This window comes from Corapipo altera, unplaced genomic scaffold (assembly GCF_003945725.1).
Source record: "Corapipo altera isolate COAL_440 unplaced genomic scaffold, ASM394572v1 276, whole genome shotgun sequence".
Taxonomy (NCBI): Eukaryota; Metazoa; Chordata; class Aves; order Passeriformes; family Pipridae; genus Corapipo; species Corapipo altera.
The window spans coordinates 40,270-64,082 of NW_020885133.1; the positions used below are offsets into that span (position 1 = coordinate 40,270).

At 62.5% G+C, this 23,813-nt stretch overlaps 2 protein-coding genes across 13 annotated transcripts in view; one reads left to right on the forward strand and one right to left on the reverse strand.

The window, feature by feature from the left end:
- Positions 1-2,303: 2,303 nt before the first annotated feature.
- LPXN (leupaxin) lies at positions 2,304-5,096 on the forward strand. The gene is made up of 9 exons (XM_027670085.1): positions 2,304-2,316; positions 3,110-3,240; positions 3,340-3,377; positions 3,642-3,732; positions 3,807-3,950; positions 4,036-4,209; positions 4,281-4,362; positions 4,549-4,697; positions 4,781-5,096. The coding sequence occupies exons 1-9, from the start codon at positions 2,304-2,306 to the stop codon at positions 5,045-5,047; spliced, it is 1,089 nt and encodes a 362-aa protein (XP_027525886.1). The 3' UTR covers positions 5,048-5,096.
- Positions 5,097-6,192: 1,096 nt separating this feature from the next.
- The window catches only part of CTNND1 (catenin delta 1), a 21,518-nt gene continuing 3,897 nt past the window's right edge, over positions 6,193-23,813 (reverse strand). For 2 of the 12 annotated variants that reach the window (XM_027670065.1, XM_027670066.1), the window contains exons 2-20: positions 21,139-21,260; positions 20,010-20,324; positions 18,855-18,926; positions 18,430-18,588; positions 17,659-18,191; positions 13,946-14,409; positions 13,655-13,838; positions 13,295-13,412; positions 12,732-12,885; positions 12,326-12,343; positions 11,994-12,062; positions 10,726-10,853; positions 10,142-10,292; positions 9,754-9,946; positions 9,531-9,645; positions 8,893-8,980; positions 8,524-8,571; positions 8,319-8,416; positions 7,930-8,170 (exon numbers count right to left, since the gene is read on the reverse strand). In XM_027670065.1, coding sequence (XP_027525866.1) covers positions 8,066-8,170; positions 8,319-8,416; positions 8,524-8,571; positions 8,893-8,980; positions 9,531-9,645; positions 9,754-9,946; positions 10,142-10,292; positions 10,726-10,853; positions 11,994-12,062; positions 12,326-12,343; positions 12,732-12,885; positions 13,295-13,412; positions 13,655-13,838; positions 13,946-14,409; positions 17,659-18,191; positions 18,430-18,588; positions 18,855-18,926; positions 20,010-20,204 — 2,892 coding nt within the window. In that variant the 5' untranslated portion in view covers positions 20,205-20,324; positions 21,139-21,260 and the 3' untranslated portion in view covers positions 7,930-8,065. The other 10 variants (XM_027670075.1, XM_027670070.1, XM_027670068.1 and 7 more) reach the window with 10 other exon arrangements.

The window sequence follows — 23,813 nt, forward strand, 5'->3', positions numbered from 1 at the left end:
GGAAATACAGCTTTCCCCCCAGTCCTTGAAAAGATTGGCTAAACTGGCTGGATTTCTCTTCATTCCTCTACACGGGTCACCAGGGATCCCAGTCCCTGATCTAAATCCCTGCTGCCACAGCGCTGCCCTGACCCCCCCACGCTGCCCTGGACGGGAGCGTGGCAGGTATCCCAGCCCGTTCCTGCTGTGCCAGAGCGAACGGAGAGGGAACGACACCCCCTCGGGCTGCGGCTGGAAGAGCCGAGCAGGGGGAGCTGCCCTGGCTGGGCACGGGAAGCTTCTCTGTTTCCACGTCCACTGTTCATCCCAGGGGAAGGAAACTGGGAAGGAAACAGCGCCCCTCTGGGAAAGGCGCCCCATCGCGGCAGCAGAGCGAGGTGCTCCTCATCCTCTCTCTGGAGGCAGCGAAAATCACCGGGGTTCGAAGAGCCCGAGGCGTTTAGCTGGTAAATCCTGTTTGCTGAACTGGTTCCCACCAGCCAAGAGGGCTCCGGCCGCCCCGCGCTTCCTTCTGCTCCCGGGTTTCGAACCCTGAGCTCTGTTTCGTGTTCCTGGAAGACAAAAGTGTGTCCAGCTCTCCCTTCCTCGGTTCCTCTAATAAACCACCTCACCGTGGAGAGCCTGTTCCTCTGAGCAAGACACCGAGCCCAGGGAAAGGGGAGAACCTGTGAAAGTTAAAGCAAAGCTCAGGGTACTTGCACGGGGATTCCTCCTGTCCCTGCCAGACCCAGGCAAGAGGCTCAGCACAAACCTTCCCCGCAGCTGCTGACCTGGGCCGGGTCTTGCTTTCTGTCAGCCCCACACCAACCTCTTCTTGTCATTGCCACGACTGATCTCCCCTCTGCGGGCAAGGATGGGGTTGCTTAATTCTGGCTGAGCCGCTGCAGGGGGGCAGAGCTCTGGCCAGGGAGCTCTGCTCAGCCTTTTGCCTCCGAGGGGCTTGTAAGGGGCAGTATTATAAAGAGGAGTTACAGCGCCAGCTCCTCGTGTGCCCTCGGGCTCACACGTCCCCAGCGGGGAGAGTAAATCACTGAGAAGGCTAAAAATAGCCCCAGACGTTCCGCAGGCAGGAAGGTTCTGGTGCGTGCAGGGAGGGAAGCGCCTGACTGAGCAAGGCTGAGCGATACCAGCAGTGCCCCGGCTTGTCTCTGGGTGGCTCTCAGGATTCCTGCCCTGAAACGCGTCCCGGTGAATGTCCCGCGGGGCTTTCCCCGAGGTGCTGCCGGGCTGGATGGCCCTGCTGCGAGCAGGGAACAAAAAAAAGCGCCGTCACCGACGTGGTAATTAGCGCGTCAGTGATTCGGAGAACCTCGCCGAGGCAGCTCGAGGGGCTCGAGCCCGGCCCAGCTGAGGGTGCGGGCGGGCTCAGCAGAGCCTGGGAGCGGGGCCGTGGTGGTGTCAGCCCGGCCCGTGGGAGCGCTGGTGCCTCGGCGGCCCCGGATGCTGCGGTTCCCCGCTCACACGGGGGTCGTGGCCCCGCGCTTGGCCACACACAACCTTTGCTCCCGAGGTTCTTCTGGCGCCCCTGAACACCCGGGGAGCTGGACTAAGGAGGAGCCAGGCCAGGGCACGGTGAAGCTTTGCTGGTAACCAAGGGGCTGGAGGTGTTATCCATCCCCTACAGGGCGGTGCCTCCTCCAAACACCCAAACAAGAGCCCAAAGGACACACCAAGCCACGTGCACATCCCCTGCACCCACCTCTGGCATTAACTCCCCCCAGCCACGCTGGAGGGGCAGGGGCACCGAGAGGGGACGACAGACCAGCTCTCCAGGTTATGAACCAGTCCCTTGGAGCTGTTCCCACATCCACTGGCCACTCCCAGGGGATTTCTCTGCCAAAAGGGCATTTGCTCTTACCTGGAAATCCAGGATGAGGCTCCAGAAGTGTTCCCCAAAAGGCACTGCTCTGTCACACCGTCACAAATCCATTCCCACCCGGCACAGGGATGCCGTCCCTCAGCACACGTGGCCAGTGGCTTCTGGAAAAGGCCTGGCTCTGCAGGACACCCACGCTGCGGCTCCCAGAGCATCCCAGTTCATACCCAGAGCTCCTCGGACAACTCGCTGGCCAGTTTCTTCCCCCTGCGGCCCCAGCCCGGGGCTGTTTGTGGCTCCCCGTGCCCCAGCTCTGCCCCGTCACACGTGGTGTGAGGCGCAGAGCCCACAAAGGGAAACCCTGAGCGACACAACCCGGCGCGGGGGGCGGAGGCGGCACCGGAACCGAGCGCCCGCACGGCCCCGAGTGCCAGCTCACCTCCCTGAGGGTGCTGCCCCGGCCCACGGGCCCCCGTGCCAGGGCAGGATGGAGGATTTGGGTAAGCTGGGCTGCTCCAGAGGCGGTTCTGCAGCCAGGCTTGGCGTGGGGCCCGTGCCTGCAGCGCCTGGGGGGAGTCTTGTCCTTCCTCTCCCCCAGGGCCAGGTGGGGATGCTCTAAGGGGGCAGCAATGGGGGCAGCAATGGGGCCACACTCCCTGCAGTGCCTCCCCCATCCCAGGGGGCTGATGGGGTGATCGAGGAAGAGCTTGGCCGAAAACGGAGCGAGCTTGAGAGCAGGAAATGGGCTGTGGCAGTGCTGCAATCCCGGGACTGCAGCACAACTTCTGGGGGTGCTGGGAGCCGGCCCTGGCCTGGGGCGGGGAAGCAGCTGTGCCGTGGTGGGCAGGGAGGGGCATTCCCTGTTTCCTGATGTGAGGGATGGCCAAGGTGGCGAGACAGAATTGGGAAGAACGAGCTCTCGGCCCTTCCTGGGGGAAGCAGCGCTCTGGGTGCATGGAACCCACCGAGGCTGAGCCCTCCCCTTCCAGGGCTCGTGCTGGATGAAGTGAAGGGCTGGCGGATGTTCCTTGGCAGGCCAGGGATGGTGTGCAGGGGCAGGACCCTTTTCCAGTGGTGCCCACTCTCCAGGAAGGCTGCAGGAAGCAGCAGGCACATCCTGCACCGGGGATGGGGATCTGGGTGCCCTCAGGGCACTGGCACCTGCCTGGTAGAACCTGCTGGGATGCTCCTTTTGCTCCTGGGATTTTGGGAGTGGTACAAGACCTCCCAAGAGGGTGGCAGCAGGGTGGGCAGCCAGTGGCTGTGGTGCCTGAGGGGGGTCTCTCTGTGCAGATGCTTTGCTGGCAGAACTGGAGCAGAGCTCCCTCCAGGCCTCCAAGGACCCTGTGTGGCAGGGACCGAGCTCCTGCCAGGATCCACCTGCCCCCCGTGTCTCTGAGCCTCCTGCCTCGGCACCCCCAAAGGTACAGAGGCCTCAGCACAGACCCCCTCAGCTCGTGATGGAGCTGCCAGGGGAGCTTGGCTGCAGGGGTTTGTCCTCCCAGGTGCAGCTGCTGCCTCAGGCTCAGTCTCTGGGAAAGGATTTGGAGACAGTGTACAGGTAAAAATGGCCACGGGAGGGCAAAGCCATCTGGGGGTGCCCACTCATTGCTGGGATGTGCCACCTGGGGTCACCTCAACGCCTGAAAAACGGGTCCTTCTGCGAGCTGGGGCGGGTTGTACCCTGCATCCCTGCTGGGGTGAGGGCTGGGCTACGTGTTCCCTGCAGTGGTCTCTGGGAAAGGGCTGTGTTGGTGGGGCTGGAGGGGTCTCAGCCCTGGAAGAAGGGGAAACCTCAGCACCACCCCCCCTGTGCCGTGTCCAGCAGCCCCACCCCGGTCCCACAGCCCCCACCCACGGCAGCCGCCCAGCAGCTGGATGAGCTCCTGGCCGACCTGGGCCACATGCAGAGCAAGGTGAGCTTGGCCCTGGGGAAAGGGGGTTGGGGGCCTGACCTTCACCCAGCCCTCACCGTCCTGCTCCCCGGCAGCTGTCCGGGCAGGGAGCCGGGGTGCCCGCAGAGCCCTCCCTGGACAACATGCTGGGCAGCCTGACCCGGGACCTGCAGGAGCTGGGCATCACGGCCGCCCCCGCAGGGGTCTGCGCCGGCTGCCGCAAGCCCATCGCCGGCAAGGTGAGCCCCCTGCCACCATCCCGGCACCCCCCTCCCCTCAGCATCCCCCCGGAGCCGCCCTCAGCCTCCTCCTGCCTCCTCGCAGGTGCTCACAGCCCTGGGCAAAACCTGGCACCCCGAGCACTTCACCTGTGCCCGCTGTGGGCAGGGGCTGGACAGCCAGCCCTTCTTCGAGCAGGGCGGGCGGGCGTTCTGCGAGGAGGACTATCACCAAGCCTTCTCCCCCCGCTGCGCCTACTGTGCCGGCACCATCCGTGAGGTAAATCCCCCCCTGTGCTCCCACAACACCCCCTGCCACCGCCAGCCACCTCACCTCACCCGTTCCTGCAGAAAGTCCTCACGGCCTTGGACCAGACCTGGCACCCCGAGCATTTCTTCTGTGCCCACTGCGGGAAGGTCTTCGGGGACGAGGGTATGTCCCAGGGGACGGGTGTGGCAGGCCTGCCCCCACCCCAGGTAGCCCCTGCCCTCGCACCTACCGCCCCATCTGACATCCCTCCACGGTCTTTCCCTTGTCTCCTACCCTGGGCAAGCCCACATCCATGCCCTGCTGCCCACCCCCCCCCGGTGGGTGCCCATCCCGATCCCCTCTCCATAGGGTTCCTGGAGCGGAACGGGAAGCCCTACTGCCGCCAGGACTTCCTGGCCATGTTCGCCCCCAAATGCCAGGGCTGCGAGCGCCCGGTCACGGACAATTACCTGTCAGCCCTGCAGGGCGTGTGGCACCCCGAGTGCTTCGTGTGCACGGTGAGTGTGGGCAGTGGGGTGGCAGGGCCGTGCCCGGCGTTCCTGGGGCCGTGCCAGCCTTTCCCGGTCTCCTTCCCCCCCAGGAATGCCTGAGCGGCTTCTCCGGCGGCTCCTTCTTCGAGCTGGAGGGTCGGCCCTACTGTGAGCTGCACTTCCACCGGCGGCAGGGCACCATCTGCCAGGGCTGCGGCCGCCCCGTCACCGGGCGCTGCATCACGGCTGCGGGGCGCAAGTACCACCCCGAGCACTTCGTCTGCACCTACTGCCTGGGCCGGCTGCAGAAAGGCACCTTCCGCGAGTGGGGAGACAAGATGTACTGCCAGGCCTGCCACGACAAGCTCTTCCTCTGACACCCCTGCCTGGGTGCCCCCAAACTCCTCCTCTGACCCCCAGCCTGGGTGCCCCTTTAACAAAATCCTCTGACCTCCAGCCTGCATGTCCCCAAATAAGCTCTTCCTCTGTCCCCTAGCCTGGGTGTCCCCAGACTCCTCCTCTGTCCCCCAGCCTGGTGTCTCCAAACTCCTCCTCTGACCCCCAGCCTGGGAGCCCCCAAATAAGCTCTTCCTCTGACCCCCAGCATGGTGTCCCCAAACAAAATCCTCTGAGCCCCAGCCTGGGTGCCCCTTCAACAAACTCCTCTGACTCCCAGCCTGGGTGCCCCTAAACTCCTCCTCTGACCCCCAGCCTGCATGTCCCCAAACAAGCTCTTCCTCTGACTCCCAACCTGGATGTCCCCAAACAAGCTCTTCCTCCGACCCTCAGCCTGGATGTCCCCAAACAAGCTCTTCCTCCGACCCTCAGCCTGGATGTCCCCAAACAAGCTCTTCCTCCGACCCTCAGCCTGGCTGCCCCCAAACTCCTCCTCTGACCCCCAGCCTGGATGCCCCCAAATAAGCTCTTCCTCTGACCCCCAGCTTGGATGTCCCCAAACAAACTCCTTCTCTGACCCCCAGCCTGGTGTCTCCAAACTCCTCCTCTGACTCCCAGCCTGGTGTCCCCAAACAAACTCCTCCTCTGACCCCCAGCCTGGATGTCCCCAAACAAACTCCTCCTCTGCCCCCCAGCCTGCACGTCCCCAGCATGGTCCCCAGCTATCAACAACCCTGCCATTGTCCCTGCTGAGCCCAACATGCCTCCTCCTATTGTCCCACCCATCCATCTGTCCCCAGCCCTGCTGGTGCCAGGCATTCCAGGCACCATTCCTTGCCCACATTCCCGCAAGACATTCCTGGCATTGTCCCTGCCAAGCCGCACATCCTGGGCATTGCCCCCTGGACCTGAAGCAATAAAACAGCCGGTCCTGCCTTTGCTCTGCTCACTGGTGGCTTTGGGGACAAAGGTGCAAGGCAGGGTGGGAGGGCAGGGAAGTGTCACCCTCAGACAAGAAAGGGTTTGTCACACAGCAGTACCTTTGGCAGTCCTGGAAAAGGCCCTTGGTCCCAACAGCAAAGCCAGAAACACCCGAGAGTGCAGCCAGGGGGGGCAGGCACACCGACACACTTTAAAAACTTTATTTATATAAAAAAATCATTTTGTTTTCAAAGCGTTACAAGAGTGTGCACAGGAATCAGACAAGGAACGGCTTGGTGCTTCCCCCTCCTCCCCTCCTTTAGCCCCCCTCCCCAGCGGGGCCGAGGAGGAGAGGAGGGGGACACTGTCTTTTTGGTTCATTTAGAATTAAAAATTACAAAAGGAATTAGTGTTTTACATATTTAAAGGAAAAGAGAAGAGTTAGACCCCAGAACAAAACCCAACCGAGCTGAGGTGGGGCTGGAAGCAGGGAGGGCCCAGCTGGTGCTGGGGGGGGGAGATTTGGGGCAGGAACAAGGCACCAGCTCTGCCCCTGCCACCTCCCCACACCCCTCTCAGGGGGAGCCCCGGGCTGGGAGGGCTCCTGCTCCAGTTTGCAGCCTCCTACAGAGACTTCCAGTTGCACAGGGAGCAGCAGGGCCCCCCAGAAGATCACAGCACGTCAATGTGCCCCAGCACCACAGCCAAGAGGAGGAGGAGGAGCACATCCCAGCTCCCGTGGCAGCCCAGGCTCCCCAGGCCTGGATGGCAATGCCCTGAACCCTCTCAGCGAGGGCAGGGGGGGTGGGTTCCCCCCAGAAACAGGCTCCCAGCCCCACTGCAGACAGGGAAGGCTCCCGGTGGGGAAGGGAGGAGTTCAGCCCTGCTGGAAGCCCAGGAAACTCCCCTTCCCCCAGGGAAGCAGCCGGACAGTACGATTCAAACAGCTATTTCACAGTGGCAAAAGAAAGGCACGTGTCAAGAGAAAGTCGGGGGGGGGCAGTGCCGTGGGGGTCCCGGCTCCAGCCGCCCGGCACGGCGCACCCCAAGCCCTCTCCCCAAAATCCTACCGCGTCTCCTCCCTCCGAGGGGCAGGGACCCCTCGCCCCCGCCCCGGGAGGCCTGCCCCTCGCCCCAGCACTGCCCCTCTTCCCCACATAAGGATCCTCCTCACACAGGCACCGGGTGGGAGCCCGGGGCTCCCCCATCCAGACCCCTCCGCAGGATCCAGAGCCACATCCCCCTTCCCACACCCCCCGAAGCCTCGTCTAGAGCAAAGCAAGAGAAGTTATTGCTGGCTGCTGGCCGTCCTTCCTCTCGCCCTCCCCACCACGGCTCCAGCCCCCGGACCCTGGTGCTGCAGCCCCCAGGGAGGAGGGATGTCTGTGCTGTCCCTGGCTGAAGAGTGATCCCGCACAAAAAAAAAAAAAAAAAAAAAAAAATACATCCTATAGGCAACGAAACCAAACCAAAAACAAGGCGGCGGCGAGTGAGGTCCCAGTCCCTGTCCCTGCGGACGCCTCGCAGCAGGGGGAAGGCGTGGGAGAGAAGGCAGCTCCTGGTCAAGGCAGAGATCCGAGTCCTTGTGCAGCATCCACGCCGGCTGATCCGGCAGAGTCAGGCAGGAAGAGGTTCTACCCCTCGGGAGGAAGGAGGTGGTGTTGGAGGAGGATGGGAAGAGGAGCTCTCAGTCGTGGTGTCCCGGGACGGGGAGGTGCAGAGGCCCAGAGGAGGCCGAGCGGCCCCAGGCTGCCCCGGGGAGCCGGCCCAGGGATGGTTTGGCTGGATGGTTGGCACAAGGAGTCCAGCAAAAATTCCAACAGTAAGACAAGGTAAAAGTCGGTCCATTCCACCATGAAGAGTTATATATTTATATATATAATATATTATCAACCCAAACGGAGCGGAGGTGGGCAGGCCAGCTAGATCTTCTGCTGTGGAGAGAGAGGGAGAGGCGTTAGCGGGGCTGGGGCGGGAGCGAGCGGCGGAGGCGGCACCAACGGCAGCAGAGATCAACTGGAGCAGGATTTGGCTGGCCAAGCACCCCTAACAGCACACAGCAGGATCTGTCACCACTGTCAGATTGGGCAGGACACCGCGGGACATACCGACACGGGGGAAAGCACAGCAGCTTCTTCCTCCGCCTCCTCTACCTCAGGCTGCGGCTCCTGCCCCTCCTCCTCCTGCTGCAGACACACGGGGGGTTAGTAGGGGCGGGGGGGGGGGGGGGGGGGTGTTAGTTGTGGGAGCCCAGCTCTCCCCTCCTCCTGCCAGCCAGGACAGTGATATGGCATCTCCTGCACCCCTCCCTCGTCAGGGACAGCTGCTCACCATCAGCGGTGCTGCCTTCACCGGCTCCATCTCTCCCAGGTCGCCGGATCGCTCCAGCGTCCTGCTGTGGTCCCTCTCGTTGAGTGTGGAATAGTTGTCTGGAGCAGGAGAGGGGACAGTCAGCTGTGTCCCCTCCAGGGAGCTCTGCCCCCCTCCCTGCACACTGAGGGGGCGTAGGGGCCCCCCATTCCAGTCCCTCTCCTACCTGGTCCCATGTTGCTCATCTGGATCTCCTCCCGGGAGGATTTCTTATCTACAAGCACAGGACAGCAGGTCAGGGACAGTCCCTGAGCTGTGGAGGAACTGCCACCTGCCTCAGCTGGGGGAGCCCAGGCCCAGCTGCAGCCACAGCTCTGTGACCCAAGGATGCCACAGGCCCTACCAGTGACTACCCCAAGAAGCCACCTAAAGCCTAAACTGAGGGCCCTGATGGCCAGGAAAGCCAGCTAAGGCCCAAACTGATGGTGATGGCCCTGTGTGAGCAGCTGTGGCTGCCAGGGAAGCCAGGGCTGCCCTGGGTACCCAGGGTGTGGGGGGATGATGGTGGGCACAGGTGCTGAAGGCAGGCACGTACCTGTTTTTTGGTTCCTGTCGATGAGAGGCAAGGTGCTGTCATCAAATGAGTTGCCTCCCTGGGTCCGAGAGGCATTGCTCAGGTTCACCTATAGCAACAGACAGCGACCAGTCACACCCTGGGCCCAGATGTTCCTTCCCCACTTGGCACATCCCACCCCTCCAGCGCCAGGATGGACCCAGGAGCTCTCCCACAACCCTTGAGCAAGGGGCTCAAAGTAACCAAAGGGTGCTCGAGCCCCCACCACATCCCCATTAGGGCAAGGGGGCCCTGCCTGGACTGGGGCAGTGCCCAGCGCTCCAGGAAAATGGGCACTCCCTGCTTTTGGGAAAGAAACTGAGCCCAGAAGAACCCTGTTCTTCAGCACTGCCACGGCAGTGTTTAGGGTGACAAAATTCCTGCCTGTGGAGCCACACACTGGTGTGGGACACAGGGTGTGACACTTCTGAGTGTCCTTAGCAGAGCCTTCCTGCTGCCCTGAGGAGCAGGGACATTCCCCTGAGGCACAGGGGACACCTCTGCGGGTGCCCAGTCCCACCAGCAAGGCTGCAAACCGGTCCTGCTGAGCTCCAGGAACACCCTTCTCCCTGCTGCAGGACCCCACCGACTACCCCAGCCACCACAGGGCATCCCCACACCTGGAAATCTGACTTCTTCCAGCCTTCCTTCTCCAGGGGCTTCCGCAGCTCCTTGTAGCCCCAGACTGTCTGCAAGACGAGGGCGGCTGCTCGGACTTCTCTCTCTGAGCGGTTCCTAGGAAGAGGGGAAGGAAGAGACGTTTGGAAACAGTCACAGCTCCAGGGGAGGCTGCTGGAGAAGCCCCTCTCCACCCCTTGGCATCACCCTTTGAGCAGCGCCTACCCAGATTTGTTGATCAGCACCAGCTTCTCAATCCCCTGCGTTTCCCGCAGCTTCTTGGCGGCCTCGAGGTTGTCCACGATCACTTCGTTGATGGTGTTGAGGATGGACACCACTGTGTCCTCAGAGAGGTTTTTGGCAGGGGTCTGCTGGCCTCCAGGCAGGTTCTTCACCAGGTTGGGGATGGCGTGCTTGCCTGGGAAGGGGGAAGAGCTGGGCGTGAGCAAGAAAGAACAGGACTGCTGGGAAAACCAGCGCGGAAGGTGACGGGCGGCCCACTTGCTCTCGAGAGGAGCAGCAGGCTGGGCTGATCTGTGCCCACACGCTCCCCCAGCAGGGCAGGACGCTCCTGCCCGGCCCGGGGTGGGTGTGCAGGGCGCTCTGTGCTCACCGATCAGCTCCTTGTTCCGCAGGTCCACGGCCAGGTTGCGCAGGGCGCCGGACGCCGCCTTCACCACGCGCTCGCTGTCGTGGCTCAGCAGGTCGGCGATGGCGGAGAGCCCCTTCTCCTGGCGCAGCGCCGAGCGGATGTACCGGCCGTACTGTGGGGCAGGGACACCACCCCCGTGTCACCTGGGGCTGGGGACACCCCTGACAGCCCTGCCAACCCCCCCTCGCCACGGGCACAAGGGGCCTGCTGCACCCACCGAGCCCACTCCCACCCCAGGGCCACCCCCCGCGGGCCAGGCCAGGCTTCCCAGAGGGTCTCTGCCTACACATCGAGGTAATGCAGGTTATTATCTTCATTCCCTGCCCCCCAGGAGGGCACAGGCAGCTGGCAGTGAGCACAGAGCCCTTCGCAGCACAGGGGACCCCGTGCACACCTGGGCTGTGCCGTGGGATGGTGGCTCCTGGGGCCACGCAGGAAGGGAACAGCCCGGAATGGCATCCACGGTCCCACTGCCCCCACCATGGGCGGTACTCCCAGCTCCCCGGGCCCCTTCCCTGGCCACAGCCAGCTCCGGGGGCACTCACCGTCCAGCTGCCAGCACACAGGTTCTGGATGGCTCCCGCCGAAGCCTCCAGGATGGCCGGAGTCTTGCTCTCCTTCAGGAGGGAGATGTATATCCGCACCACTTCTGGCTGGAAGAGGAGCTCGTAGCCTGCCAGGAGAACACGGGTGGGAAGCGCTTACCCCGGGGATCCACCAGCACCTGACTCATCCCAGGGAGCACTGCTGGGCAGACGAGGCTGGAAGCTTCTACCCAGGCTCCCTGGAGGCAGGATACCTGGCACAGAGGGGCTGCCCCAGGGTACCAGATCCAGGATCAGGGACTCCAGAGCTGCCACCCACGGCACCCAACACACCACTGCAGCTCCAGAGGGAGAAACTTGGGAAACACCCCAAGCTGTGCCCACCAGCACCCCTCACCCTCAGGGAGCGAGGGGCCCAGGCCCCCAGCACACAGGCAGGGGTCAGGCCTTCAAGCATCAACTCTTTTCCATGGCAACATGCCCAGAAGTGACTTGTAAAGCAGCACTAAGGCTGCAGCTCGTAGGTGCAAGGCCGGGTTTTCCATCTTGTCCTCCCCTGCCCTGAGGGATGGCCCCAAAGTCAGAGCAGGTGCTTCCTCAGGCTTCCACCAGAGATGGGAGCTGACTCTTCCCACAGCTCAGGTCAGCCTAAGGAGCCACCACCACCATGTATCTGAGCTGCTCACAAGCTCAGGTCTGCCCTAAGTTTCCTCTGATTCCTCTGGCTCAACTCTTTGTAGCCCCAGGAGCACCGGGGTCCTCCTGGGAACCACAGGGTGCTTTGGGGGCAGGAGGAGCTGAACTCAAGCCCTGGGCTAGTGCTCACTGCTTGGCCTGTGATTCACTGGCAGCAGGATGCTTGTCCCCAGAGGTTTTTTTGTGGAATGACCCTTCCTCATGCTCATGCTGGAGAACACTAAAGGCAGAGAGATTTTGGCTTTAAATCCTGCCTGCTCTTCACGCCCAGGAGAGAAGAGTGGGCAAGAGGGCCACTGTGCTGGAGGTCTGAGACCATCACAGAGGGCTGTGTCACTCTGCTGTCCCTCAGCCCCTGGGGCAATAGTTCCCTCTGAAGCCTGTCCTGAGCCAGCACTGACCTCCTCTATTATGCATGAGCATCCTCACAACTGCTGGCAGAGCTCATAGTTTTAACAAGCCTTTGGGCAGCCAGGAACATTGCTGCTCCAAGACCAACCTCTGCCCGTTGGAGAGGCTCGCTGGGGGAAAAGCTGCCCTAACACCCAAGGCCAATCATCCAAGGAACACACCTTTGGCTGGAGTTGTTCTCTTGGGAAAATCCACTGTGTCGGCACCAGGGTCTTCTGGGAGCTTTTTACCTTCAAAAAGGGCAAGTGGAGAAGCGTGAGATTCCTCCTCTCCCCACCCACCTCGGCCCACCAGCTCTTTGCCACTTGCAGGAACAAGCCCAGAGGCTGAAGCCAAGCGACCAGCACGTCCCAGGAGGGGGCACTGGGGGCATTAGCCACACTGCAGGCAGAATGTGCCCAGCAGGGGATGGGGGGGGGGACACACACAAAAGAGAGCTGGAGAAAGCACCCAATCGAACCACGGAAAAAAGTAAAACCAAGAGCGCACTCACCTCTGGAGAACCACTCGTCTATTGGTGAGGCGGAGAGAAGGACAGGAGAGAGGGGAGGCAGGAGGAGAGAGGTGCCGACAGCGTCATGGGGCAGATCATTTGGCAAGAAAGCGAAGGGAAGGGGAAGGGGCAACACGGGAGAAAAGGGAAGGCGTGGAGTTAGTGGAGACGTAGCCATCACCATCCCACCACCAGAGACACCCACCACAGCCTGTGCCAAACGCTTCGGGCGACCCAAGCAGCAGCTCCCAGAGCCAGGGACCACTGTGCCCCCCGGAGAAAGCTGCGGCTCAGGCTCCACGTGAGATGCACAAGTCGGAGCACAGAGACCCCAGGCCACCCTCCAGACGTGCTGCAGCAGAGCTGTCCCTATCCCTTCCCTCCCTGCTGCTGCTGGCCCACAAACCTTTGCCCTTCTTGGCACCGAAGCAGCTGGCGGCGTGGGGCCCGGCGTTGTTGGCAGGGACCAGGGGAGTCTCCTGGTAGCGCTCGGCGTGGGGGATCTCCCGGTGCACTTGGTAGGACAAGTTTCTCAGCAGGCACACGCAGTTCTCCACCAGCTGGGGGAGAGAACCAGAGCGTCTGACTGGGAGCAGCACCCCAAGTCTCCGAGTGAGGGCTCAGCACCCGGGAGGATGTGCAGCTTCATCCCAGACGGATGAAGCACACCCCACCCCAAAGCTGGCACGACCAGTGCTGCAGGCACGAGCTCATACCCCGTGGGCCAAAAACCTCTCTGCCATAAGCACGAAAGGGCCAAGGAAAATTCAAGCCAGCATCTCATCCAGGTAGATCAAAGAGCCCTGAGCCAGGGGACAGCGGTTTGGGGGTGAGTGACAAGCAGACCCCTGCTGGGGGGGGGCCAACATTCCTATCCCAAACTGCAGGGTGAGTGCCAGACTGGTCCAACAGTGCCAGGTACACCCCACACAGGCTCTCCCTTCCCCGACACCAGCCCCACTGTGGTACCTTGCTGTCCGAGTCCTTCTGGCCGATCTCGGACTGCACGATGTAGATCAGGGCATCCACCAGCCCGTCACATTCCCGCAGCTTCCGACGGGCCTCGCTCCGCTCCGAGCTCACATTCCTGGCAGGCAGGAGAGAAACGTCATGGCAGGGGCAGCTGAGGGCAGGCAAGGGCAGCCCACACCCCACAGAGCTCAAGAGAGAAAAAGGCTCTTGTAGTTCCCCTCAGTGAGGGAAACTGCTCCAAAATCAGGGTCTGCATCACGAGCAGCTGTCTCCACAGAGCTCCAAGAGCTCTGGCAGTCCCAGGAACAGCGAGGAAGGAGCCTTGCAGCCCAGACCCAGGCCGGGGCTCTCCCGTACCTAAGGCAGCCAGCGGTGTTGGTGAGCACCGACTCCCACTCGATGTGGCGGGGTTTGGAGTCCTCGTTGGGCTCCCGCTCCCAGCCGGAGCGGGGAATGACCACCTCGTCGGTCAGAGCGTGCAGCGCGTGGTCCACGATGGCCATCTTGATGGAGTCGTGCGAGGACAGGTTCCACAGCGTCCCTGCAAACGCCGCAGGCGCGAAGGTGAGAGCGCTCGGACCCCTGACCGCAGACCTCGCCCCGCGGCACCCGCCAGCCCGCCTGCCCCGCCCCGCCCCGAGCCGTCACCTGTGATGACCTCCGTGAGGTCCATGTCGTGGGCCTTCCGCAGCAGGCGCACCAGCGCGGGCACGCCGTCGCAGTTCTTGATGGCGATCTTGTTGTCCTGGTCCTTGCCGAAGGAGATGTTCTTGAGGGCCCCGCAGGCGCCGTAGTGCACCTCCTTCTTGGGGTGGTCCAGCAGCCCCACCAGCACGGGGATGCCCTTGAGCCGGCGCACCTCCGTCTTCACCTTGTCGTTGCGGTAGCACAGGTGCTGCAGGTAGGCGGCCGCGTTGGACTTGACGGCGTCCAGCCGGAAGCTCAGCATGGCGATCACCTCCGGCAGCTCCGGCTGGCGCCAGTTCCCCGGGGCCGGAGCTCCCTTCCGCAGGCTGTCCAGGCTGGCCAGGCTGCCCCGCTCGTGCTGGGCCAGCGGGGCCCAGTAGTACCGGTCCGGGGCCACGTCGTCCACCAGCATGTCTTCGTAGCTCCTAGGAGAGAGGGCGGCGGGCGTCAGCACACGCCCAGACCTTGCTGGAGCTCCTCGTAAGCTCCTTGCTTATCCCCCTGCGACAGCCTCGAAGGATTTGTTCCTATATCTATCCTCTGGAATTAGATCTGTTCCTCAAAATAAGTTCTGCCCCCTCAGACCGTAATTCCTTCTCGTTTCATCAACTAAGCCGTCCAGTTCTCACATTTTCCCAGCTTTTTTCGACCTACTTTGCAGATTCCGTTTTTACACGTAGGCCCTAAATCAATCATTTTTACATCAGCTGGTGAGCGGTGGATTCACTTCTCCTTCCCACCAAGTTTTCCATCTTATCTTCCACGGTCAGGGGCAGAAGGAATTGTTCACAGCCAGACCTTCAGGTCTGATCCAGGACTGAAAGAGGAGGAAGAAATTTCCAGCCCTTTTCATCACCTTTTCCTCCAACCCACCAGAAGGGATGAAGCTGGATCCTGGTCTGATGCCTGTGGAGGCAGGAGCCAGCCCCGGGGCACAGGCAGGAGCCAGCCCTGGAGGCAAAGTGTGCTACTGCCTGAGGAACAGGCACCAAGAGACACCTGGGCTCCAGGGATCAACCTCGTGGCTCCTGGCTCGGGCCCAGGGAAGAGCCCTGGCCCCACACCCTCACCCTGGCCAGGAGCAGCTCCTCCTTGGACTGGCAGCGCTGGGAATGAGCCCCAGCAAGCACATGGAAGCTCAAAGTGGAACTACTGCCCCCCATGCTGAAGTGACACTGAACACCCCATGACACACACCTCGCAAAATCCCTGATTCTCCCCTATTTCTGCAGTCACTGCCAATATAATCCTTCCCCCACCCGGGCAGAGGAATCCAGTGATTTCCAAGAGAAGGAGATGGGAGGGGATGACTCTCGCCCCTGCTGTGCCAGATAAGGCCCAAGGAGAGGTTTCCACCCTCCACCTCACACCTGCCCCAGGGGCTGCTCAGTAACCTCCGGAGCTCCCGGACCAGGCACAGGCAGGGAAAGGTCTGACATGATGGGTGGCAGGTCCTGCTCCCACCACCACTTCCCTACCTACAGCCTGTGGTACAGAACTTGCCAAAGCCACCAGACACGTGCCAGTGCTGCCAGCAAGCCACTGACACTTGCCAGCAGGGCTGGCAGCCGATCCCACTCCCTTTCCAAGACTAACTCCCTGAATGGAAGCCCCTGTCCCACTGTGACTGTCTCAGTGCCCCTCCAGGCAAGATGGGGCTGTCAGGGAGGGGAAGCACCCCCCTTCCCTCCTCCATTGCAGAGAGGGAGCTCTGGGAAGAGCCCCAGGGCAGGGACTGGTGCTCTCTGTGGCCGATGGCAGCCAGCACACGCTGCATCCCTGGGCTCAGGGCACTCCTTCTGCTCCAGCGTTCCTGGCCAGCTGCCTCCCCGAAGGAAGTCATTAACAGCCAGGCCCCTGCTCAAGACAAATATCTCTGAGGCAGGGGGGACGCTGCTCTCCCTGCTCCCATTCCAGCGAGCTGGGCAGAGAGTGCGGATGGTAACTGAGAAGGTGGGGGACAAGCCAAGCTCAACAGTGCCTGGATTCCACAGATTGCTGTGATCTTTATCTGCCTGCCCGGGGAGGGAGAGCCGGCCCAGGGGCCCACCAACCCATCCTTCATACCCTGCACTGCCCCCGCAGGACAAGCTGACATCCCCAACAGAGCCGTCCTTGGAAGTGGAGCCTCCTTGCTCTGTCAGACCCAGATCCCCAAGTCTCCCACCTGGCTGCAGCTCCTGCACTTGGCTCCTGTAACTCCCCTCCTCCAGGACTTGGAGGGGCAGGAGCACAGACACCTTCCAGCCCAGCAAAGAGGGCTCGTGGTCTCAAAGGCCACACAGGGAGGGCTGGGTGCTGGGCAGGGCACAGCCCAGGGAAGGTTCGCAGGCCAGAGCCTCTGTTGAACACACCTGTGTAACCCCTCCTGCCCAAAGTGCTCACTGAGGAGTGAGATGTGACGGCCATGTGCCCAAAACTGCCAGAGCTGGCCTCTCCCAGGCTGGCTGAGAAGGCAGAAGCCTGGAGCAGCCCCGCCTGCCCTCCTCCAGCCGGGACAAGCTGCACAAAGTGAAGTGGCCGGGGAAATCCATCTGGGTGAGCAACCGCCCCGACTGGTTCGGCACAGCCCCGCAGCACTTGTGCTGGCACCAGCCACAAGGACAGACAAAGCTGCTCCTTCAGCAGCCAGGAGCCAGCGTGGATTCACAGTGCCTAGATCGGGCAGATCTCCACAGGGGATGGCCAGAGTCTCCTCTCCCTCAGGTTGCCTCTGCTTTATGTCCCAGGAGCTCAGGCAGCCTGCACTGAGCTTTACTTGCCTGGCTGGGCCCACCCTGGGGCACTCAGGAGGTGCACATCCATCCCAGCTTGCCGAGATTGTCCTCTCCCCATCTCCAGGAGCCTGGCTCAGCCCCTTGCTCCATTCCTACCTCCCCACCCCTGGAGCCATCCCCCAGCACCTGCCCAAACCCTGCCTGACAGCCCGGCCAGGAGCAGAGAAGGGTGCAGTGCTTGTGTAGGAGACAGCTGGCACAGGAGACCAGCGAGAGGAGTCACAGCCTCAGGCAGGGGACATTCCTGGGTGCCTGACAGGGCAGGAAGGACCACCAGGACCCTGCTCCAGCCCCCAAGGGCAGCACAGCATGGCAGGGCAGGTGCTCTGCAGCCAGGCTGGGGGAGCCGCCATCGCCACAGACACACACAGGGGAGAAACTGCTGCTGCTGCCAAACAGGTCGAGCAGCTTCTCCTGCCCTGCCCTGCAGCAGGGTCGGGCTGTGCAGGAACCAGGAACACTCCTGGGGCACCGTGGGGCTGAGCCCTGCTCACCCCAGCCTGGGCTCAGCTCCCCTCCCTGAGGCTGCCCTTGGCTCGGGCAGAGCACGATCACGGGACTGCTGCAAACCTGCACAGCAGGGTGATGATACAGTGGGATACTCCGGGCTGGAGCACAGACAGACCAGCCGGGTGGCACAGAGGGAAGGGCCCGGAGCTACATCCAGCTGCCCAGTGGAACTCCTCGCTGCGGGAGGACTGGCTCAATTAGCACCCGGGTTTAACCACCAATTAAGCAGACAATTAGAAGCGGATGCAAGTTTTCTCCCGCGTGGAGCCGCCTGCGACTCAGCTCACGGTGTTGGTGTCCACCATCCTCCCTCCTCCAAGGAGGGTGAGGCTTGATGGGCCACCCCACAGCACCCCCCAGCAGCCCAGAGCCTCCCGCTCCACGTACCTGAGCCGCCGCCGGGCATCCGAGGGGGTGCCCGCCCTCCTGGCCGTGCCGTAGTCGGACATGAGCCCGTAGTCCACATCCTCGAAGCCCACGCTGCGCTGGTCGTCCTCCAGGCCGTACGGCTCGGGGTGGAAATGGTTGAGGTCCATGTTGCTGCCCCCGACGCGCACCTGGGGCTGGGGGCCGTAGATGTCCTGGCGGCTGGGGGCGCGGTAGGTGTCCATGGAGGGACGGTAGCGCTCGTCGATGCGGGTGACGCGGGACAGGCTGCCGTAGCTGTGGTCGCTGCCCGGGTAGCCGTCCTCGTAGGGGCGGCCGTAGCCGTCGGGGTAGTGGTAGTTGCGAGGGAGGGTGGCCGTGCCCGCCTGGCTCAGGTAGCTGCCGGGGCCCCCATTGCCGTTCTTGCGGAAGTTCCTGTCCATGGTCTGGACGTAGTTGCTGGTGACGGGGGAGGTTTCCAAAGGCAGCCCGTCGGGCCCCACCGGCACCTGCTGCACTGTCCGGGTGGTCACGGTCTTCACCACTTTCTTCACCTGGAGGGGGTGACACGCGCGCAGGACACGCTCCCATAAGGAAACTCGCCGCAGACCTGCGTCCCCGGATTCCCCTGCCAGCCCAGCACTTTACTCCAGGCACATTTCTCCCCCTGTTTCAGCTCGTGGCACAGCAGGCTGGCAGACACCACGGCTGCAGCGCCCCAGCCATCATGGTCCCCAGCCATCATGGTCCCCAGCCATGCCCTGTCCCACCACGCTCTCCCCAGGCCTGTACCGTGGTCTCCGTACGCCGGGTTGTCCCATCATCTGACGTCTCCACAGACACGACTGACATGGCCCCTTCCGGGTCTTCCTCCATGGTGTACGTCTCCTCCACGATCTGCCCCGGGTCCTGCATCCTGGGGATTGTGCTGTACAAGAGGTGGCTGTGGTCCTGAGGGGAGAAAGCGACAGGCAGGGAGGCCCCATCACCAACCTGGAGTCCGCTGGACGAGAGATCTCCCTCCTCACAGGGAGCTCCGATATCCTCTTGGAAGGAGGTACCAGCAACCCCACGCCCAAAGCCCCTTCAAGCCAGGGTGGCCACACTGGAAGCACAAACCACCCTCTTCCAGCTGGAACAGGGACACTGGAGCACTGTCCTGCACCCTCCCCCAGCAAGCAGGCTGCCCACAGCCCAGGGGGCCGAGCTCCCCTTACCTGTGGCCCGTTCAGCTTCAGATCTGAATACTTCTGCCTTTCCAGGTCAGCATCGCCCAAGAAACGTCCGTTCTGAAACACAGCAGGCCCCTTACCAGACTGACCTCCCACATATCCATCCCTGCTTCCCTTCTGGGCTCCAAGCAGCCCATCTCCTGCACCTCACAGACCCCCGTGAGCTCCCAGGGGGATAAAAAACACGCTCCTCGGGGGTCTGTGCCACGTGCAGCAAACCACCCCCATGCCAACCCCGGGGAAGAACAGGAGGACACGCCACTCAGCCCCCTCCAGACATCCCTCCAGCTCTCCCACGATGCCCACATGCTCCCGACGGAATGGCCATGACACTTCCCTGCTCCCCAGCAGGGCCCTGGACACCTTCCACGTGTTCTGATGCAGGAGCCACCAGTGACACCCCAGAGGCCCCCCCCGGGGCCAGAGGGAACCACGCGGGCGCTCGGCGGCCGATCACAGGGTGCTGCTGTTTGACACTCGCACTCCTCCTTCCTCTGCCCACCCTGCCCTGCCCCGCACGGCTCTCCTGGCACCACAGCTGGAAGGACACCAGCCTCCTGCACAACACCACACACCAGCCCTCTGAGCACCCCTCTCCAAGACTGAGCCTGAGAAAGTCAGAACAGGAGACACCTCAAGCCAAGGCAGATGAAACCACGTTTCCAGCCCTGTAGGGATGATTTCTCCCAGCCCTAGTCTGGCTGTGTGGGGACAGATCAAGACTCCAGGGCCTTGCCCACCATCACACAGAGGGAGACACACACGTTCCCCCACAGCAAACCCCAGCCTCTGCGTTTCGGCCACCCTCCAAGCAGCCGAGCGGGATGGGGAGCAGAGATGCCCAGGAACTGAGCACAGCCAACCTCTGACCTTCACAAAACCAGACCAGAGCCCGCCTGGCATCAAAACCCTCCAGGCTGGCTGGCACCTCCTCCCCCGAAGGCTCTGGCTGCCGAGGGAGGTCGGCGCACCCCCAGATCGACTCCGGTACGCCAGTGTCACAGGACAGGCCGAGCCTTCCTCCACCTCCTGTGTCCAGGGAGGGCCAAAGGCGGGAAGCTGCCCCCTCCGAGGCAGGACTGGCGTGGCCGGGGGCTCCGGGAGCCTCTGCCCCCCCGCTCTGGCGAGGGGGTGTTTTACCTGGTGCCGCCGGGTGAGCGTGCCGTTGGCCAAGCCCGGGCCGGCGTCCTGTGGGGAGACCCGGACTCGCTCCAGCTGGGCTGAGACATGGCGCCGTTCCTCCTCCAGGGCCCGGGTCAGCTTCTCGAACTGTGCCTCCTGCTCCTTGACAGAGGCAAGGATGCTGGCGGTCGACTCCACTTCCGAGTCGTCCATGGGTGACGGGTGCCCGGGGCAGGCAGGGCGGGGGGCGCGGGGACGCGCGGGCGGAGGCGACTTGGAGTCAAGGTGAGGGGAGGAAAAGTGACCCAGAAGGGGCAGGAGCCCCTCTCTTCACTGCACGTGATTTGGGGGAGGAAAAGGAGGAGAGAGAAGAGCGGTCAGAAGAGACTGATTTCGTTAAGGCAGGTTCTCAGAACAAGGGAAAAGTTAAAAAAAAAAAAAAAAAAATCTTATGGCATTAACACCCACTCCCACCCATCACCAGAGAGCTGGCAAGAGGGTCCTGGAGCAGCACAGCCCCGGGCAGGACTCAGATGCAAACTGCCCCAGCATTTAAGCTTGGAAAAGTGGCACTGTGGGGACAGCAGGTCCCTCCAGCACACCCAACAGCTGGGGCTGAGCTGGGTTTGGAAGAGCTGCTGTGGGCTGAGGGGTTCTCTCTTCCCACAAGGGTCCTCCTCAGGCCGCAGGAAAAGCTCAGGGGCAAGGAAAAGCTGCAAGCACAGTGCAGGAGGGGAGGGCATATCCCTGGGGCAGGGCAGGGGACACTCCCGGAGAATGAGAAGTGACCCACATCCCACTGCTTCCTTCAGGGAAGGGTGGAGGGAGAGGGCTGTGTCACTTATCTGTTCCCTCCTCCCTGGTGTGATAAATGGTGGGGAGACAGCCCTGGCTCCACAGCTCCTTCCTTATGCAGGAAAGGGGGTGAAATGGGACAGGATCCCCCTAAAGGGGACCCCATGAGCCCCCGTGACTGCTGCCAAAACTCACCACCCTCCAGGCTGCAGCCCCCCAGGGGGTCCTGAGCCCACAGACCTAGGGACAGGCACTGGCCTGGACCCCTCCAACACCCCCCTCCCAAAGGAGAACAGCAAGCGAGCCACAATCAACATTTCGGTAGAGAAAGGCAATATTCTTCCATACAGACCTGTCAGAGGAGGAAGTTCAGGTTTGATTGGCAAAGGCACGGGGACAGCCAGATCTAGACGCAGAGAGTCATGGGAGAAACAGCCCAGCCACCACAGTGAGGAAGCAGGAGGGGAGAGAGCTCTGCAGGGACAGCGGGAGCAGGTCAAAAATCACACGTGGGAACCCCAAAACAGAAGGCAGGGCGGGCACAGAACCGGGAAAGGGGCGCCTCTCTCCCACCCCCTCCCCTCGGAGGGATGGAGCAGCGTCTGGGACGGCCGGCAGGGTGGCAAAGGCTGCACTGCTCCCACAGCTCCATGGAGACCCCGGCACCTCCGACTGTTGCCGGCGGCGGGAGGGAGGGCAGAGGCGGAGAGGAGCGGCCGGGGCTCTGCCCTCCTCCGCTTCCTCCCCCCCGCGCAGCCCGGCCGAGTCCCTGCAAGCCCGAGAGGTTTTCCCAAACCCGCTGCAGTCATGGCAGGCGTGTGGGGACTCGCTCCAGCCAGGCAGCCAGCACCGAGGCTGCTTTCCCACGGTCTCCAGCATCGGCTCTGCCCACTCCCCGGTGCCACCCTGCTGAGATCTCCCGCCGGCAGCATCCCCCTCTCCTGCCCGCATCCCCCTCTCCCGCCCGCCCCTCGCAGCCCTTCGCCCCTCCAGAGCCCGCCTGCAGCACGTGCTGGTGCACAGCAGCTCAGAACAGGCCTTTTTTCGGTCTTTTGAACCATTTGCCACCCTATCTCCAACTGCATCCGGATCAAACCCTTCCTGAAATGCCTTCCCCAACTCCTCCTGCTCTCCAAAGCCTCCCTTGGACACCGGCAGCCCTGGTGGCACCACCACCACCACCACCACCACCACCACCACCACGGAGCCCAACGACACAGAGCAGATGTTTTCCAAGCGCTTTGGAAGGCACGTGCAGCACACGTTCCACCATCTGGTAGCCACCACCCTCTCATCTGCCTTCATCAGTAACAAATCTCTCGATAAGAAACGCCAGCCCCCTGTGGGCTGGGATGCTCTCCGGCCTGTCCACATCCTGGGAAGGACGCAGCCCACTGCCCCAGCAAGCTTTTGGAGGCTCCCAGACATGACTCCTGGCTCATGCACGCAGCTTTCCACCCCTCCCACCTTGCAACAGGTACACCCCGAGGCTTTCTCAACAGATCGGCTCCCGAGCCTTGTATGGAAATGCAGGGACGACCCTTCAGCTCACCTGCCCCGCGGATTTGCGGGATTCTCCAAAGGAGAGGCTTGGTGCCTCCCAAAACAGCGCTGACACATCCCAGCTCTCTCACCAAACACTCCCCATCTCTAGTGGGCTCCCCCCCACTTCCAGCAGGGACACAGATCCTCTGTATTCCGGGGCTTGAGGATGTCCCTGCCACAGAGACCAACTGCTGCAGCTCCCCACGCCCCCTCCCCAAGGAAGGGGAGCAGCTCCTTGCCACATCCCAGTCTTCTCCAGCAGGACAAGGGATGGTCCTACCACCCAGACACCTTAAACAACTGCAGCATCCAAAACCCCAGCCAGAAGCCCCACTGGCTTGTTGGGATTCATTTCAGAGTAGTATTTCAGCAAGCCCTTTATAAGAGAGGAAGAACCCTCTACGAAGGAGGGATTCTCCACAGCGTAGCCTTGTCCAGGCCACTGTGCTTCCCAGCCTGCCCTCAACAGTCCCAACAGAGAAGAGGCAGATTTTTGGGGTGCAGGAGGACAGAGGCAGCACCTTGACTTCCAGGAGAGACTTTGCTGAGCCCCTGCTCTCGTGAACAGGCTCACACCTGTTTGTGAGTGGCCTCAGTACCGAGCAGCAAGCGTGGACCAGCGGGGTCTGGCTCTGTGGGGGAGCACGGAGAGGAGAGACGGGATCCCCAGCAGAGCCCTGTGGCTGCCAGGCAGGGCCCTCACAGCCAGCAGGGCCTCCCCAGCCCCGGCTCCCCACCTCGGCACGTTCCCTGGGAACAGGGCTGGGAAACGTGGACACTAACAATGAAACTTGCAGGGCTGTTCGGGCCCCAGATAAGGGGCCGGAGCAGGCGCGAGGCTGTTTCCTTCCCGTCCCTTCCACAGGGAGTAAACACTCCAGCAGCGGAAGGAACGGGACAGGTCCCGCACCCTCCACCTCTCCTGTCCCCTGGCACAAACACCCCTCCAGCCCTGGCAGGAGGAGGTGTGGGGACACACACCGGCCCTCCCCTCCCCTTCGGGCCACCAGGTCCCAGCAGAAGGGTTTAGGGAGAGCAGGAAGACAAGGGGCTTTTGGGGGCAGGTCTCTGTCCCATTGGGGCTGGATGTGATCTGAGGCTGGGTGAGCCCACAGCTGATGCTCAGGGGGGGCCACCCGAGGGTCTCCCAGTAGGATCAGGTAATGTTAAGCAGAGGGGCAACAACTCTTGAGTGTCTGGGGCTGCCCTGCCTACACGGTTGTCACTCCTGCCCTTAGCGCTGGGCACAGCTCCAGGATGGGTAAGAGGTGCCAGCGGAACAGGGTCTCTCCCAGCTTTCCTCTGCCACCAGGGCACGTCACCTCCCTCATTCCAGCCACTGTCTTCATCGATCTGGGATTAAAGACATAATTACAGAGAGGCAGTGCCAGGCCCGGAGAGGTCGGCGAGCGCTGTCCCCACAGACACAGCCAGCGCCGTCCCGGCTGGCACACAAACCCCAAACTCAGCCCTGCACTGTCC